Genomic DNA, 16521 nt, shown 5'->3' on the forward strand with positions numbered 1-16521 from the left:
TGTTTGAAATCTTGCAGAAAGCAATGGCATTTTCAATTCAGTTTTATTGATATAGCGCAAAATCACAACAACAGTTGTGCATTATATAGTAAGGTAAAGACTGTAAAATAGTAGGTAGGTATGAACCTAAACATTGCCCTGATATTGTTGTGTGCAGGATCCATACCAGTCTGCGGTAGCAGTAATATTTTAGAATACATATGGGTGCCAACTGGCTACAGTTTTGTAACAAGAGACGATTATATCTCCTAATAATCGATCATCCACGTTCTCATTGACAGATCGATGCATCGAACATGGTTCTCAGCAATCCTACCAGTCTCAGGTGGAGTGCAGGGAACGGCAGTTGGGGTCTCTGCTTCAAGCTCAGCCTCTGCGTCCTCCTGGGAGGCGAAGGAAGACGGCGTGCTGCTGCGTGATGATGACGGAGGCCAGGCTTCCGAGGGTTCAAAGTTCAGGTCGACGGCAGGTTGATTCCTCGACACCCTGACGCGCTCCCTCTCGTACTCTTCCGCCACCAGACGTTCCACGTTCTTATACCTGAAAGAGGAAGAGAGGAAAAGGATGGATGTAAAAAACAAGAAAAAAAACAGAGAGAGCTTTAGACAATGTCTGTCTCGGCTCTCACAGCAGCGCCATTCTCAGTGTTAGTCTTTGCCAAATCACCCCAAACTAAACCACTTGTCACTGCTCTCTGCCAAAGTACCCGAGTTCATTAAAAAAATACAAAAAAAAACCCAAACTCCCACCCGGCCTTTTTTCCCCTCTGCAGCTGCCATGCCACTTTACCTCTTCAGAATCTAATCCCACCTCTCTCCTCTACCTCGCCCCATTAATCGTTCACAAAGCGTTCGGTGCGTTCATCACTCATTTCCTGCAGCGCAAGGGTTCACTGTCTTGCTCCCCACTAGCCTCTTGTCCTCTCTATCCAAATGCTCAGCTTTCAGCAGCAGTTGAAACATGCAGCAACAGGGAGGTTAAAGAAGAGGAGGAGGAGGAGGGGGGAGTGCAAGGAGAAGGACAGGAGAGAAGAATGAGAGAGATGCGGAGAAGTTAATGTTAGTTTGGCTGCTCTAAAGGCTAAACATCAGAAGTGAATCAGAGTAAACCTGTTCAACATGTGCCTCCATCAGCTCTGCTCTCAGGTCCATTTCCCCTCCCTCTCTCTCTCCTCTTCTCCTCTTCCTCCCTTTCTCCTCCTACCAAATGTTGCCATTCAACCAGCGAGCCAGAATGGAGATTTATGGGCATTGATTCAACCTTCTCTCTCTCTCTCTCTCTCTCTCTCTCTCTCTTTATAACTCCTCCTCTTTCCCACCGAACCACGAATGTGTGGAGCTTCTGTTCAGGGTTCATTAGCATCAGTCCACTTCAGAGGTCTGAAGAAAGAAGATACTAGCATGTGTTGGTTTGCATTTGCACGCTGGAGTGAGTGAGCTGAATGTACACGAGGTGCCCGAACCAACAGGCAAACTCATAAAAGCTCCAGCTGTTTATGCCAACAAATCACTTTTAAATAAACTGTATCCATCTTTAAAGGGGGACCTGCTCATTTCCAACTCTGGGCCTTTACTGGAGCAGATTTACACGACAATTAGTTTAAAATAATCCTTATGTTATGCTGGGCCACGTTGAAGCCCCACAGTACATCGTCTGTCTGGAAAAAGCTGTTGTAGCTTTTTTTTTTTAACCATTCTTTTCTACTGATTGGCTGCCCCTCACAGCTCAAAGACTTAACAGCAGGTGGGTGGGGCTTTTACTTACACCCAGAGCTGTGCACCTGACATGACCATATTAGGGATATCTGTGCTCCCCAATATAAAGACATAGAAAACAAAAAACAGAATGTGAGCATTTGGCGCGCCCTTGAAGCCTGAGCTTGTTTAGAAAAGCACTTAGCCTAACTCTATAATAACTCACACACGCATTGTTCTTGTTCCATATGTTATCTGACTTGTCTGCAGTCATCTATGACTATCACCTGTATTATTTAAACTGTGTTTCTGTTAAAAAAATATATTCTCTAAAAAACGTACGCACAAGAGCTTAAAGTGCTCTTTAACAAAAGTTTTTTGTTATCAGTGCTATAGCTAATCATAATGCGATCATGTTTAACTTTTGTATTTTAGCTACCAAACTAATTTTTTCTTTGTTTTGATGTTAAAATGTTGCCGATGTTTTAATTTCAATTAAAAAAAAACAAAAAAACAGTCCAAACATAATATGTGCAAGAAATTTATTTAAAGATGGTCTACTCGACTAAGTTGTGCTTTTCAGGTGTGTGTTTATGTTGCATTTTTTTTTATTCTGCCAGTTTTCATCATGTTTTAGAAAAATAAAGACATAATGTTTCTACAGCCAGTTTTGGCAACAGGGAATCGGACCACCAGAGCCTCCACTTCTGACCTCCACACAATCCACTATGCACCGGACCCCTGCAGCCCTTCCTGCATGTGGTTGTGCCCACAGGAAGGTGGGCCCATGTTGGTCTTTCAGGCTGCACCAGGCCTCAATCACTGGGTGGTCTCCCTCGAGCAACTCACACACCCACCCATCCTTAAACCCTCTAATCAGTATACAGGGTGGGCCATTTATATGGATACACCGTAATAACATGGGAATGGTTGGTGATACCATTCAAGTTACGTTGAAACCAAGCACACCATTGTTTTTCTTGTGACATTACCAATAAGTTTGATGTGTCACATGGCCCTCTTCCTATTGAAGAAACAAAAGTTGTATCCAAGATGGCCGACTTCTAAATGGCCACCATGGTCACCACCCATCTTGAGGAGTTTGCCCCCTCACATATACTAATGTGCCACAAACAGGACTTTAATATCACCAACCATTCCCATCTTATTACGGTGTATCCATATAAATGGCCCACCCTGTACATTAAGGAAATGCTAGCAAAAGAAAAAAGAATGAAAAAAAGAAAAAATTCAAAAGGATGTTTTTATTTTTATGGTGTTTTTATGAAATAAACGTAGTTAAATACAGGCTTATTTGTTTGTCCAGAAGCAGGTGTAATAGTATAATTATTTTAACCATTTCGCTCTATTCGCTCATTTTAATTGCATCAATTTGATGTAAACTGACTCATTTAGATGAGCTGAGGTATGTTGTTGTTGCTCTGTTTGTTGTCTGTTATTAAAGCCATTGGATTTTATGCACGTCCTTCGTGACCAGGTGTTCCAGTGCTGTTTGCCAGCTAAACGCTAAGCTGGGGAATTTAAAAAAAAAAGGTCATGATAACCACGACACCGAAATACACCGTATATAAATCAGAGTGAAGTCGTGGATAAATCTCCCACATGTTCACTCAGCAGCTCATCTGCAGCTCTGGCTTCTGTCTGTCTCTGCCTTATTTCTTCTGTTCATAGTTGAATCCAACCTTTACTTTTTTTTTTTTGCTCTGTCTTATTGACTGTGTGCTATTGCATTAACTGAGCTTTAAATGGAGGGTGAAACAAGCCTGGGGTAAAAAGAAAAGCAATAGTGCTCGGCACACACTCTCAGAGAGTGGAGAAGATGAAGAAGGACAATAAGAAGGCGCAAATGTCAGTGATGACCAGCGTAGAGGATATGGCATTTACCCAGTTGTTATCAGCCCTTATTGATATATATGATCGTGACCTCCTTAACCCTTTTGAGTAAATCTCTTTCTTCCTGTGATTCCCATCTGCACACAAACACAGATTTATTAGCCTCATGAAAATTCTTCTGGTGTGTGTGTGTGTGTGTGTTTGTGGCCGTGCACGTCCATTCATTGTGAGAGGCTTGACAAATCCAGGAACCTGATTTTCTCACAGCACACAGCCAAAACAATCAGGCCCTTGGCAGAGAGCCGCAGTTAAAATACAGCTTCTTAAAGAAACGAAAGGCGGACGGAGCAAAGAAAATCAGCTCAGTACTCCCCCCCACCCGTCCAGCCTCTGGCAGGCAATGGTCACCTTTTAACCTGCGAACAATTACGCTATTACCGAGCTTCCCAAACCAGCGGCTCAAACATAATCCCAACTGATTCAGCGGCTCTGTGCTGTTTTGATTTAGAGTACACACACACTCACCTCTCCTCCCGCGCGAGCCGGGCCTCTTCCATTTTATCCACATAGCCGCGGCTGTGAGAGGAACAACAAACTGTTTCAAAAGGTAGCAATCATATCACGCACACTGTGCTCTGTAGATCTGTCTAACAAGTTTAACCCACAGTCCCACACCTTTGTCTTATGTATGATATGATCTATTCTTGTCAGACTGTTGAGTAATTTAGGAAATTAGGTCAACACACACACACACACACACACACACACACACACACACACACACATATATGTTTTCGGTGTTTGGAAACATAGTTACTCATTCTACAAACTAAAACGGCTTTTATTCATTTATTGTTCTCGCATAAAGCATTTTATGACCAAAGATGCCTCACCTGTGCTTGTTCCTCTCCTCTCTTTCTATTTTCTGTAGCCTCTCTTCTCTCTCCACACGGCGGCGCTCTCGCTCAGCTGCCAAAGATTCTTGGTGCTGGCGGTAGGACGAGGACAGAAGGCCTCCCAGAGCAGGTCTGAAGGAGCAGAGACAGAGTGAGGAAAAGGAGGTTTCCTTCATTTATTGATTTTTATTTCTCTATTCCCTGTCATCCTGATTTCTGCAGCAGAGTTTTAATCTGCTGCTCTCTTCTGATAAAGCAGCCATAACACAACATACGCCCCTTACATAAGACCAGCCTCTATGTGTTTAGGTTTACCAGAGAGTTTAGTAAATCTGGAACCAACTAGCTTAGATCACATTCACTTTAGTATGTCATCGGCACGAAAACACGGCCGCACATGCTCCGTATTTTTTACACATGTGAGTCTGTCCGTGAAAACACACATGACTCTGTTCCTGTGTGTGAACCTGTTTACAGCCTGGCGGTGCGTAGTTTAAGGATGTTTCCACACCTCATGTTATTGCTGTGGCTTCTCACCTTGAGCTGGTAGGTGTACTCGGGGTACTGAGAGAGGAGTAGGACGTCAGGGCTCCGTTCCTGAGGGAGGAAAACAGGGAGAGTGACCTCTCAGGGTTGCACAACACGGCATGGACTAACTGGCGAGTGCAAAACTCGTACCCAGAAATGAATGTGACCCTAATTGCTAACTGCTGTCGTGTTTATTCTATTATGCCCCTGGAAATTTTCAGGCAAGGCGTCTGTCCTCACTAAGAGTCCGCTAAAAAGACCTTTGGCCTTGTCAAGCTATTATGCCGGAGCAGACAAGAGCTTTCTTTTTTAAGCTTACGTTATATTATTTAAGGTTCTGTTGCTGTTTGTGCAATACAAAACAAAAAAACATCTGATTCTTGTTATCTATAACTTGATGCATGTAATTCAACTTCTGATTGGGAACACTTGATTACTCATGCAGCGTTCTCATGACAAATTTGGTACAGATTAAGTGTGAATCTTTTGGAAATCTAGTTTTAACCACAAAGAGAGAAATCTAACAACTAATCTTTGCCTGACGGTAAAGGTAAGGAAATGCAAAGTTTCAGCAAAAAGCAAAGAGAGACTAGTGAGAAAGGGTTAAAGAAAAGCAAACAGTGGTTGTGCTGTTTTAGAAAAGAGGGGAAAGGAAATGCTACTGGGAGGCCAAGTGGGGATTGCACATTAAAAAAAAAACTGCAGTGCATCGAGGTCGTGGAGGAACTAAGAAAAGACGTGAAGGAACGAAAAGTGACAATAAGAGTCGAGAAACTCAAGGTGAGATGCTGTGAGGTGAAAGAACTGAAAAGAAGGGAAGTGATGAATAACAAAAGAGATGCAAAGTGGCTCCAAACTGGTGCCTACACACACACAAAAAAAGCCAGAAGCAGAAGTGGAAACTGGCAAAGTAAAAAGCAGGACATCTGAAGAGAAGGAAAGCTTCTTGAATTCATTGGTGAGCTTTGCTGCCCATCTGACCTGGGAGTCGTTGGTTTGGGTGACTCCTCGCTTGGCTTTCCCAGAGCCGGGGGCGACGGCTCCTCGTCGAGATCGTACGAGAAGAGGTGGAAGGGCGAGTGGGGCAGGTAGGGCAGGCGGTCGGGGGAGGGGCGCGAGCTGCCACGCAACGGCGGGCTCACCTCCTTGGTAGCTGGCACAGTGACGATAGACTTTTTTCTGGCCAGCAGTGTGGCCAGGAGCGAGGGCTGTCCTGGAGGACTGTGAGCGCAGGACACAGTGGGAGAAAGGGTTGGGGTAGAGGGGGAGGAAATGCTGCTGGTGGTAGTTGTTGCTGAGGTCGCTTCACTCCAATTCCTCTGCTCTGTCTCCTTTACAGACTCCTTTCTGGACGTGATGGTGATGGACTGAAGGGTTGTTCTTTGAACAGTGGATGGAAGATGTCTAGCGGTGCTAGGAACAGAGGAATGGATCGAGAGGAATAAATGGGTAAAAGCAGAACTGAGCAGACCGGCAGGCAAATCTACAACAGACATGGGCCACCAGAGCAAACCAGCTGGACAGGCAGGGACTAAAGAGACATTCGAGACCTTTATGAAAGCATTATTTCATTGCTATGTTACCACTACGTCCTAAAATACCTGGAGGTGGTCTCATTAGCCCCCTCCTGCTCATCCGAATCAGACTCAGTCACAGGAGTCTCCTCTTCCTCTTCCTCCTTCTCCTCCTCAATGCTATCCTCCTCACATTCCTCCACTCTATCGAGGTGGATGGGTGGGGGGGTGGACGAATGAATACACAGACAGGTGGACGATTTGAGGTAAGGATAGGGGAGAGATGAAGTGATACATAAGAAAAGCATGCAAATAGAAATCTCCACAGAAAAAAGAGTGTTGGAGCAAAGGGATGGAATGGCTGAGGGGTCATGTGTGGAGAAGATGTTTAAGGCTACACTAAAAAGTCACAGTTAAGACACTCAAGGAAAACAAACAAAGACAAGGCAAGACAAGAGAAAACACACAAGAAATGAAAAGGGGAGAGATGGCAGATGAATGTTTCTGATTATACACTTCATGCCTCCAGTTAGGTGGTTTTACATGCGCATGAACACAGAACATGATAACAAGGAAAGAGGGAAAGGAATGCTGAGAGGAGAAACCGGCTGGGGGATCGCTGTCACCAAACTGCTGCGCTGTTTTATAGTGAAACCAGATGAGCCCTGTTGCAGTCAAGTCCGTCCGCGCTGCCAGGTGTTGTTCCACAAGACCACAGCCATGTGTGTGTGACGAATGGGATGGTCAATAAAACTTGGGTTTGTTTTTCTTGTGTGCGTGCATAATACGAAGCAGGATGCGGTCCCGGACGTAAACAGCTTTCACCCACTGATTAGATTCATTCAAAAATAAATCACGGGATAAAAATGTATCTTTTACAGTACAGCTGACCGCGTTTGAACCCGTTTTTCAGGATTCACAGGTATGCTCAGGTGTGCACGATTTAGCTCTTAAACCCCATTGTTTGTCTACTAATGTGACAAAAGCAGATTACATTTAATCCTTCATCTATTATTATATTCAAATCTAAAGAGGAGAAGAGGACCAATAGATGAAAGATTTGCCTTTAGTAAACAGTTAAAGTCCCATCCTGATCCCATTTTGTTGTGCTCTTACACACAGCGTTGAGAAAAGCCTGTGCTGGTTTAATACCGTGTTCGCCTCTATTAGAATTGCAAGCAAACCCCGAAGGCGTGCGCAGCTGCTGAAAACAATTATTTTTATTCCAGTGCAGCAGAAGTCTGCAGTGGTGTTTAGGTGCAGCAGGAAAACCCACGCTGTGAGTAGGGAGGACACATGGGTAGCTGTTACAGCGGGTCTGTGAGGAGCAGAGGCTCAGTGACGTTTGGACTTACATGGACTGAAGGTAACCTGACAGTGCTCTGGAGCAGAAAGCAGTAAAACAGTCAGAACTTCTCTGAAGAATGAGAACATATTAAACAACTATCGCTTTTTTGTTTGCTTTGTCACCACACCTTTTGAGTAACCCTGCACCTAGATTTTAATAAGTGATACGTAACTGTTTTATTTTCCACCACCCTCACCTCTCGCTCACGTCCTCAGATCTGATTCCATTGAAAGGTTGGAAGCCGGCTCTCTGTGGGGACGCGGGGCTGCAGGGCGAGGCGTGACCGGATCGTCCAAGAGAAGCCCTGCGGCTCCGCCTCCTCTCCAGGCCATGTCTTTTGTCCCCGCCCCCAACACTGGCTCGCCTGCGATCCCGGCGTACCATTGGTGGAGGCTGGCTGTCATCATCACCATCTTCATGCCGTAGGGTCGTCTGGGGAAAGACATGACAGGTTGTAAAGTGAGTGGTACTTAAAAAAAATGTTAGGGTTTAAATGAAGCAAAGTGGTCTGACCAAAATCTAAATCAAAAATGTTTTTGTATTTGTTTATTCATTCTGCCTCCACGTCTGCATTTAGGTCCACTGTTCAACGCTCTGATTTTCAAACAATAACTGTGAAGGCACCATTATTGCTGGAGGATGTATTTCACTAGCTGGGCCCACGTCCTCATTTTAGGTTGACAGCGTTTTAGTAGATAAAAAAGCTTTGACATGAAGTGAGCTGCGGTTTGGGGAAGGCCTTGAAGGGGACTGGCGATGGCTCCCGGGCCTTGCAGATCCCCATGCACTAAGTAGAAATGAAAAAGTTAAAGAATTGAGAAAAAGGAGGAAGGGTGTGGCACGTAAGCGAGAATGAACAGCTTGCAGAACTGGGGGAACCTATATAGATTTCAACCGGAAGGAGTGTGTTTGGAGGGGTGGTCCTACTCCTGAAATTCCGACACATAATCTCCAAAGAAAGTTTTATGAGCAGCATATGCTCCCATCCAGATGACACGTTTTTATACCTTTTTTTTTTTTTCACAAGACAATGCCATCCTAAGCCTAAAAGAATGAGCGTTAAGAAAAATGCCACCAATTTAAATAGACAAAAACTGGACTTTGATATAAAGTTGTGCACTATTTTCAGCTATTATGTTTGGTTTAAATGACTTACAAACCATAACATTCTGTTTTTATTTTTATATTTTACATGGCACTCTGACCTTTATTTGGGCTATTAGTACAGCATTTACAAGCTGAAAAGGGATCAGTAATAACCCATTTTCAACCGCTTTTAATGTTTTGTTTGAGTGTCTCAGACCTCATATATATTAAGCTGCTCGACCAAGTCAAGATCGGTTCCTTTCCTCCCCAGATGTCTTTGGGAAACGGTCTCCATGCCCTGCTCCTCCAGACCATCCACCATATCATAAAATGAATCCTGGTCGGGCAGTGCTGCAAGAGTCTGCAAAAAGAAAGGAGACGTCGTCAAGATGTAACCAAGGTTTAAAACGCTTTGCACATTTAAACACTAATGATTATGTTTAATATATTTAAGTTTTTCATTTTGGGTTTTGAAGCTGCAGGACTAAAACTTCGCAATACAGTTTATATCTACATGCAAAATGATAAAACACAAAGTCAGTCAATTAACTGATCACTTACTGGAGAAAACCAAGATGCGTTTTCCATAAAACTGAAAATGTTCTATATCCACACAAGAAAGTACTCAGCAAAGCCATAAACTATAGTTTTGCAAACCTTATTGATGAGGGTCATTGCATAGACGAGAAGCTCCGTATCCACTCCATCCTTCTCATGCAAGATCTCCATAGCATTGGACCATGGCTTGCTGCCTAGAAGTCAGTCGATTAAATTCCATTACTTCAAAAATATTATCATGCAGACAAACTACAGTATCTTTCTACTTTAAGCCCTCAGCACATGGTGGCATGTTAAGCTTTTAGTACCTCTCTTCATGTCCACAGAAGTGATGGCTTGGATCAGCAGTGGCGCGTTGGATTCTGAGTACTCCACAAACACCAGCAACAGCTTCAAAGCTGTTTTCACCACCAAACGAAACTAGGGTGGAAATATAATGAAACTTGCATAAAGTATGGACAACTGTGTTCCTATTGCTCTCTTCATCCACTCTAAACATTTAGAATTCACATGTTTAGCATTAGTGGCAACCAAAACATACGAGCAGATGCTATTTCATTATTTGTGTGTGTTGTGCTTGTAATAATCATGCTGCGGGGACATAATCTATTTATACAGTTATACTGTGAGCCTCTGTTTTAGGGATGCTGGTCTGGGGAAACTTCATAATATAAATTACATTTTACAGGATTTGGTTTAAAATTTAGGCAACGTGACATTTTGGTTAATTTTATTGTAACGGACATCATCAGGCAACTAGGAATTATGGTTTTGGTTTGGGTTAGGAAGGAATTTCATGAACTCGTTAACAAAGATGGCTGCAGATGCTGCAGAACCGTAGTTGTTCTGCTTATACTGCTTATATGATCCAGACCTTGGACTCTCACATACCCATCTATGATAAAAATACAGCACTACCAAAAAATCTCAAGGAAGTAAATGCTGATCAACATACTCACTTTAGTACTGCGGCGCAATTTATCCCACCTAAGATAGTCTGATAGTATGCCAATGTCTAGGGCAAGACATGGGGCAATGTCTTGTTGGCGAGCAACTCCCTTTACTCATGGTGGGACCATCATCCTACGGGCCCGTAGTCTGCAGGAGGAGCAACAGGGGTCTAGCGCATTGTTTTGAGGAAATAATCGCAGGCCAAATTCCACTAGAACTGCCCTGGATGAAAGGGAGAGTGCAGGGTGGCTACGCCTACAGCCCTGTGGTTCATCTGCTGTGAACTAGAAGATCGCTTCAAGTCGAAGAAGGGGTTTTGAATGCTTTTACTCCAGCGTTCGACACGGAAGGCGCCTCCTCTGGAGATTTTATTGCTATATGTTCTCACGCTGGCGACAACAGTGAAACCTGGGGGGTGGTAGTGTAGGGAAAACAGTCCCAGCATGAGTGTCTTGGTGCCTAGTGCACGAGGACACCACAAAACCAACAGAAGCCGCCACCCACAGCTGGAAACACACAACACAATCATTAGGGTATGTGTTTGTGTGTGTTTCTTTGGATAAACGCTAAAAATAATGTTCTGCAAACAATGGCTGGTTAACCAACGTCAGGGTGGTGTGTGTGTGTGTCCTCTGAGTTTTTTAGGATGTATGCTTGACTTGATACCTTCGAGCCAACGAGAGTGTAGAGCCACTGGATTGTCTCAGGATGGCCAATGACGCCATTCATCCCGTCCACGTAGAGCATGATCTGCCCGAGAGCTGAGGAAGAAAGGAAAAGTCAGAAAAGTATACGGAAAGATGACTGAGAACTTGTTGTAAAATAAAATAAAATAAGATGAAATAAATAAAAAAGAACCAAAATGAATTAAATAACAGTGATAATATCAGTTACAGTGACAGCAGTGATTCTGATTATGCTGAGAAAATCAATCAGTCATGACAACGATGGCACCAACCATGACTAACAGCTCCATAGAAAACCTCTGAGTGACAAACATGACTTAATTCCATTACATTGCTCTTTTTGTATTGCCATCTTATAATAATATTCAGCAGAAATAATAATAGGGTTAAAAACTCTGTTTAAAGCACTCGAAATGCAGTTTTTCTGCATTTGTTTCTCATTTTTACAATTTTATTTTTCATGCATATCTTCTAAGTAACATGTCCAAATCAGTCGTGACATGCCGTCATGACCACATGTGCCTAGACTAGCTGAGAAACACAAAGGAAAAGCTGATGCTGAATGCAGGCTATTTCAAGAGAAGTGGAACTCTGAAAAGCCCACATCTCGACAGGGTAGGGAAAGAGCCTGTGTCTCCGTAATTATTGTCTTCACTTGGATGCTTCTGTCCACACGCCGGCAAAGATGTAGAGCCATAAAGACTGAGTGTTTGCTTTAAAAAGTCACTGAGCCACAGAGGCACACGACTACAGCACGGTAAATTTCTCAGAGGCCAGTCCTTTCACTGAGAACTACGGGCAAATTTTATTTTTATGTGCAGACAATTTCAGGCAATAGAATCATCAGATATCATTTGATCTTGTTTGTTAATTGTTATACAGGATTTAAAAACATGTTAAAATAAATGTCTGGCCCTTGATGTGAGTCCCATTTCACAGTGTCGCCCCAGAGAAAGATAGAATGACCCCCCTGATCTAAGCATGTAGTATATTATTGTTATTATTCTTAGCATATATCATTATGCAGCATGCAAGAGACCATACCTCTTAATATATAGTTCTGGTAGTTTTGGTCAGCTTCTGCTCCCACCTTGATGAGACACGTCAGACCTTCAGCCATCACAAACTCATGGACCAGGTCTTTGTCATCCTGAAGGAAAATGAGCACAAATAGAGGAAGCACGGGATAACCAGAACCGAGCTCGTAATTTCGTGGATGCAGTTAATGCATTTTCTTGTGTTGCCACTTGATGTCAGTGATGTGGAGGTTTAAGATTTAAGTTGACACAACACAGATTTTCGAACCCTCCTCTGGGATCACACCAGCTGGTATACACACTCACACTTGTCAGCAGACATGGTTTTTTACAGTTTTCTGCTTTTTATGTGTCATTTCTTAAAGAAACAAAAACACCTTCATGTGCACCGTTAAAGCTCCAGGTTCAGGCATCCTCTGAGGAGAAGGTGGTAGGAAATAAGCATGGAGCTTGCATGGAGGGTTTTTTATTTAGTGTTTAGTTGCAAAAAAAGGGCCACTTTTAATAGCTTGAATGCTGCACTTTTTTGAACAATCTGGAAGTTTGCACAGTGCTGCTCCTTTTGCTGAATCACTGTCTTTTTACATACGGAGTGCTTCTGTTCTGTTTGTGCTGCAGAGCTCTTCTTTTTTTTAAAGTGGCTAACTCTTCTCCACTTAAAATAAAAGATTCCCACACAAATTTCAATGCAAACACACACACACACACGCGCACATGCACACACAAAGACAGAGAGAGAAACGCCACGTTGATGGAGATCCTGTCATCACAGAAGCACACAGTGGCCACAATAACCGACTGTATTCTGCAACAATGTACTCACGGTAATTGCATTGAAAAATGTGTGTGTGTGTGTGTGTGTGTGAGAGAGTGTGTTACCTGAAAAATTTGCTTTAGAGAGAAGAGTGCTCTTCTCAAGTCACGTCCATTGGAGTTATATAGTCTTTCTGCAGAGGGACAGACAGAAAAAGACACATAGATGGTTATCTGAGGTTAAATGAACAAACATGGGAACGTATGCATAACCATAACGAATAAAACGTCTCCACCTTAAAGCTCTCGCACTCGTTTTTGCTGCCTTTTATGTTTGCTTGCGCATCTTTCATCTCTCGCCAGTCCTCATACTTCTCATTCCGATGAGTCGATCAATAAAACTTGTTAGCAAAACGAGCCTCAGCTGTGCAAAAAAGCTGCGCAACAGCATCCGAGATGTGAGAGGAGAGGTACGATTCGATGGAACCAATCACCCCACGCGGCTGTAATCACCTGAGGCAGGCACTTCATCAAACACTTTCACCGCGTCCTCGCTCGTGGAGCAACACGTGCATGATCTCTCTTTTCCCCTCTCTCTGACTCTCTCTCTCTCTCTCTCTCTCTCACACACACACACACACACACACACACACACACACACACACACACACACACATACACACACACACACACACACAGTTGCAGTGGTGATTAGGGCTGTATTGGAATGTTAATGAGCTGCTGGCTTGGCTTCATCGCTGAGGTATTCAGGTCACGACACGGAAACCACTCAGAACTAAAGGCTCGTATATCATGATGCTGATATTATTGTTATTTCTATCCATGAACACAAAGACGTTATCGCTGTACTTCTACAACAGGCCTTAAAATGACTGGCAACAGTCTATAATAACCATTGTTTAAGGTCATATGATTATATAACATATTAGTTATTATATAATAGTTGATTAAGAACAAGTTTTACAGCAATAATGGTTAGTTAAGATTACTAACTTTCATCTAGTTATTTCTTAAAAGTGAAATAACTAAACTTAAAAATAACACAAATTTGGGTAATTAAAACCTAAGATGAATGACAAAACATGACATGTTACATCTGTGTCATTATTTAACAAAAATTAAGCCAAAATGTAGAGACTGTGTGTGGAAAAACTAAGTGCACTCTTACTGTTTCCATAGGAATTAAGAAGGTAAATAGCAGCCAGGTGCTGCTAATCAAATTAACTTGATTAACTGATTATCAGCAAGTGTGAGTACCTCTGTAAAAGCAGTATTTTGGCAGTTTGCTGTTTTGGAGCATTCAGATGTGCGTCAACACAACGCCAAGTAAGGACAACATCAGCAATGATCTTACAGAAACAGTTGCTGCTGCCAATTAATCTGAGAAGAGTTACAAAGTAATTTCCAAACTGTTTGAAGTCTAATAAGAAAAAAATATTAAAAAGTGGAAAAACATTCAAGACAGTTGCAGATCTCCCCCAAGAGTTAATGTGCCAGGAAAATGCAGTTCTACACCTACGTCTCAGACTCTACAGGCTTCACTTAACATGTTAACATTTTTAAATGTAAAAATTCTTGACAGTACAAATAGAAGAAGACTGAAAAAGTATGGCTTGTTTTTAAAAATTGCCAAGAGGAAGTCTCTTCTCTTTAAAAGAACATATGTGCACATTTGTAAAGGTGTATCCGAACAAATCGCAAGACTTCTGGAGCAATGTCCTTTGAACAGATGTGAAAATGTTTGGTTATAATGCACAACACCACGTTTGGAGTAAACCGAAATGCAGCATATCATCACAAACATACCAGCTATCAAGTACTGTGGTGCAGGGGTGGTGAGCTTGTTTTTTGCAGCCATAGGACCTGGACACCTCGCAGTTATTGTGAATTCTAACCATCCGTCTAGCACTTAACGGTTGGCTGACATTGGTTAATGCAACAAGACAATGAACCCAAGAAGAGCAGCAAATCTACATCAGACTGGTTGAACAAGACAAGCTCCAGAAATGATTGTCGTACACAGAACAGCTTTATTACGAAACAAAAGCGCTCTCCGCCTGTGAGCAAAAACAAAACCATCAAACCCCCCAGCCTTTCCTATTGGTCGAAAAATGTATCATGTTGACCAATGAAAAAATGATATGGCAACATGGCATTTAGTTGTTTAGGAAGGGGGCAAGTTTTAGGAGTGACGGCGGTGTTTTGAGATGTGAGAGATTTGCAACGTTTAGCGCAAATCTTGTGTAGTTAGTGTGTAGTGTAGTCAATAGTTTTGTTGTGTGTGCCAGAACAACGAGGCGACTGCTGAATGTTACAGGTGTTACAGGAGTGATACATCTCCTGTTGTCAGGCCTGCAGGTGTCAGGCTGTTGTTCTCCTTCATCTCATAGTGGACAGAAATTATTTTTTGGAGTGACACAAATAATTTGTGTGGCATCAAACTTGATGCAGAACAGCTGATTGTTCTGTAAATAGTTTGAAATGTTTATTAAAAAAAACACCTTGGCTGCATTTTTAGGTAAACAGCTGCAAAAAACTTTGTTGTTTGCATAACTCAGTTACTTTTTTTTGAAGAAGTAACTATATAATTAATTGCCCAACAGTGGCCATTATATTCTGTATTTTGCAGACAGAGAGTTACAGGACTCTCTCCCAGACCACAGACTCATACTCATAATACAAGTCAGAGCTTTATTTAAAAAAAGAAAAGAAAAAGAAAGAAAAAGAAAAATAAAGTTTTGTTTTCAAAATTGGAGTTCAAGTTCTTTTTACTTCCAATAGTGTTAACATACTACACAGATCATGAACAAGATTCTTTTTTTAATTTTCAGTGTAAGCAGTTAATTAAAAGTAAATGTAAATGCTGTAATTTGATTATTTTAATAAACCATGTAACTTGGATGGATTCGATGCTGGCGTTGATCACAGTGCACACGTCTGCTGACGCTCACAGTGGTACTCAGGGAGTATGTGTGTTCGCTCAGACACATGAAAAATTAGAGGGAACATTGGGTGGGACATCAAAAAAGCTGTCCATAAATGATGCCTGTAAACTTCAAAGAACTTTCTTTTTCATATAATTTGACATAGCAAAACAACAAAAACATTTGTTTTTACCAAATAAAGGGCCAAAGATGGGCAGTTAAATTCAAAACATGGCACACTTAGTCCTGACTTATACTAAACTCCAGAAATTAGAATGTTTTAGATAATGTTACCATTTTTTTTTTTACAAAGTTCCAGATGTATCTGAAGTTGCAGTACCGTCTTTTTTATTACTTTTGCATTGACTGTATCATCACTGGATTACAGACCTGTAACAATGAATGAAGAAGAGATGAAACTAACATTTACTTTCTGTGAACAATCACACTGTCATTGACAGCCTCTCTTTGGAAGGTCATGCATGATGATGAAATAAGCACCACGGAGGCCGGATGTCAGTGGAAATCTGTTGTAGTCCTCTGTTGTAGACTGGACAAAGATAGATGTACCCACAGTGACTTCATCCGTTGATTAGTGAAATCTGGTTATGAAGCCTTGAGATGAGTATGTTTGTGCCCTGATAGGCATTTAAAAAGATGTTTTAAGAACT

The 16521-nt window shown here is 42.2% G+C and overlaps 1 protein-coding gene across 7 annotated transcripts in view; it reads right to left on the minus strand.

Annotated features, from left to right (window-relative positions):
- fhod3a (formin homology 2 domain containing 3a) overlaps positions 1 to 16521 on the minus strand; it is a 61164-nt gene that overhangs the window by 13803 nt on the left and 30840 nt on the right. For 3 of the 7 annotated variants that reach the window (XM_040020948.1, XM_040020949.1, XM_040020947.1), the window contains exons 4-17: positions 13032 to 13099; positions 12160 to 12265; positions 11096 to 11190; positions 9787 to 9898; positions 9578 to 9672; positions 9138 to 9281; positions 8031 to 8266; positions 7842 to 7868; positions 6574 to 6690; positions 5954 to 6385; positions 4982 to 5041; positions 4442 to 4576; positions 4074 to 4124; positions 317 to 540 (exon numbers count right to left, since the gene is read on the minus strand). In XM_040020948.1, coding sequence (XP_039876882.1) covers positions 317 to 540; positions 4074 to 4124; positions 4442 to 4576; positions 4982 to 5041; positions 5954 to 6385; positions 6574 to 6690; positions 7842 to 7868; positions 8031 to 8266; positions 9138 to 9281; positions 9578 to 9672; positions 9787 to 9898; positions 11096 to 11190; positions 12160 to 12265; positions 13032 to 13099 — 1902 coding nt within the window. Of the gene's footprint in view, positions 1 to 316; positions 541 to 4073; positions 4125 to 4441; positions 4577 to 4981; positions 5042 to 5953; positions 6386 to 6573; positions 6691 to 7841; positions 7869 to 8030; positions 8267 to 9137; positions 9282 to 9577; positions 9673 to 9786; positions 9899 to 11095; positions 11191 to 12159; positions 12266 to 13031; positions 13100 to 13201; positions 13550 to 16521 lie in introns of those variants that run through there. The other 4 variants (XM_040020952.1, XM_040020950.1, XM_040020951.1 and 1 more) reach the window with 4 other exon arrangements.

Source organism: Simochromis diagramma, unplaced genomic scaffold, assembly GCF_900408965.1.
Source record: "Simochromis diagramma unplaced genomic scaffold, fSimDia1.1 OVJJ01000753.1, whole genome shotgun sequence".
Taxonomy (NCBI): Eukaryota; Metazoa; Chordata; class Actinopteri; order Cichliformes; family Cichlidae; genus Simochromis; species Simochromis diagramma.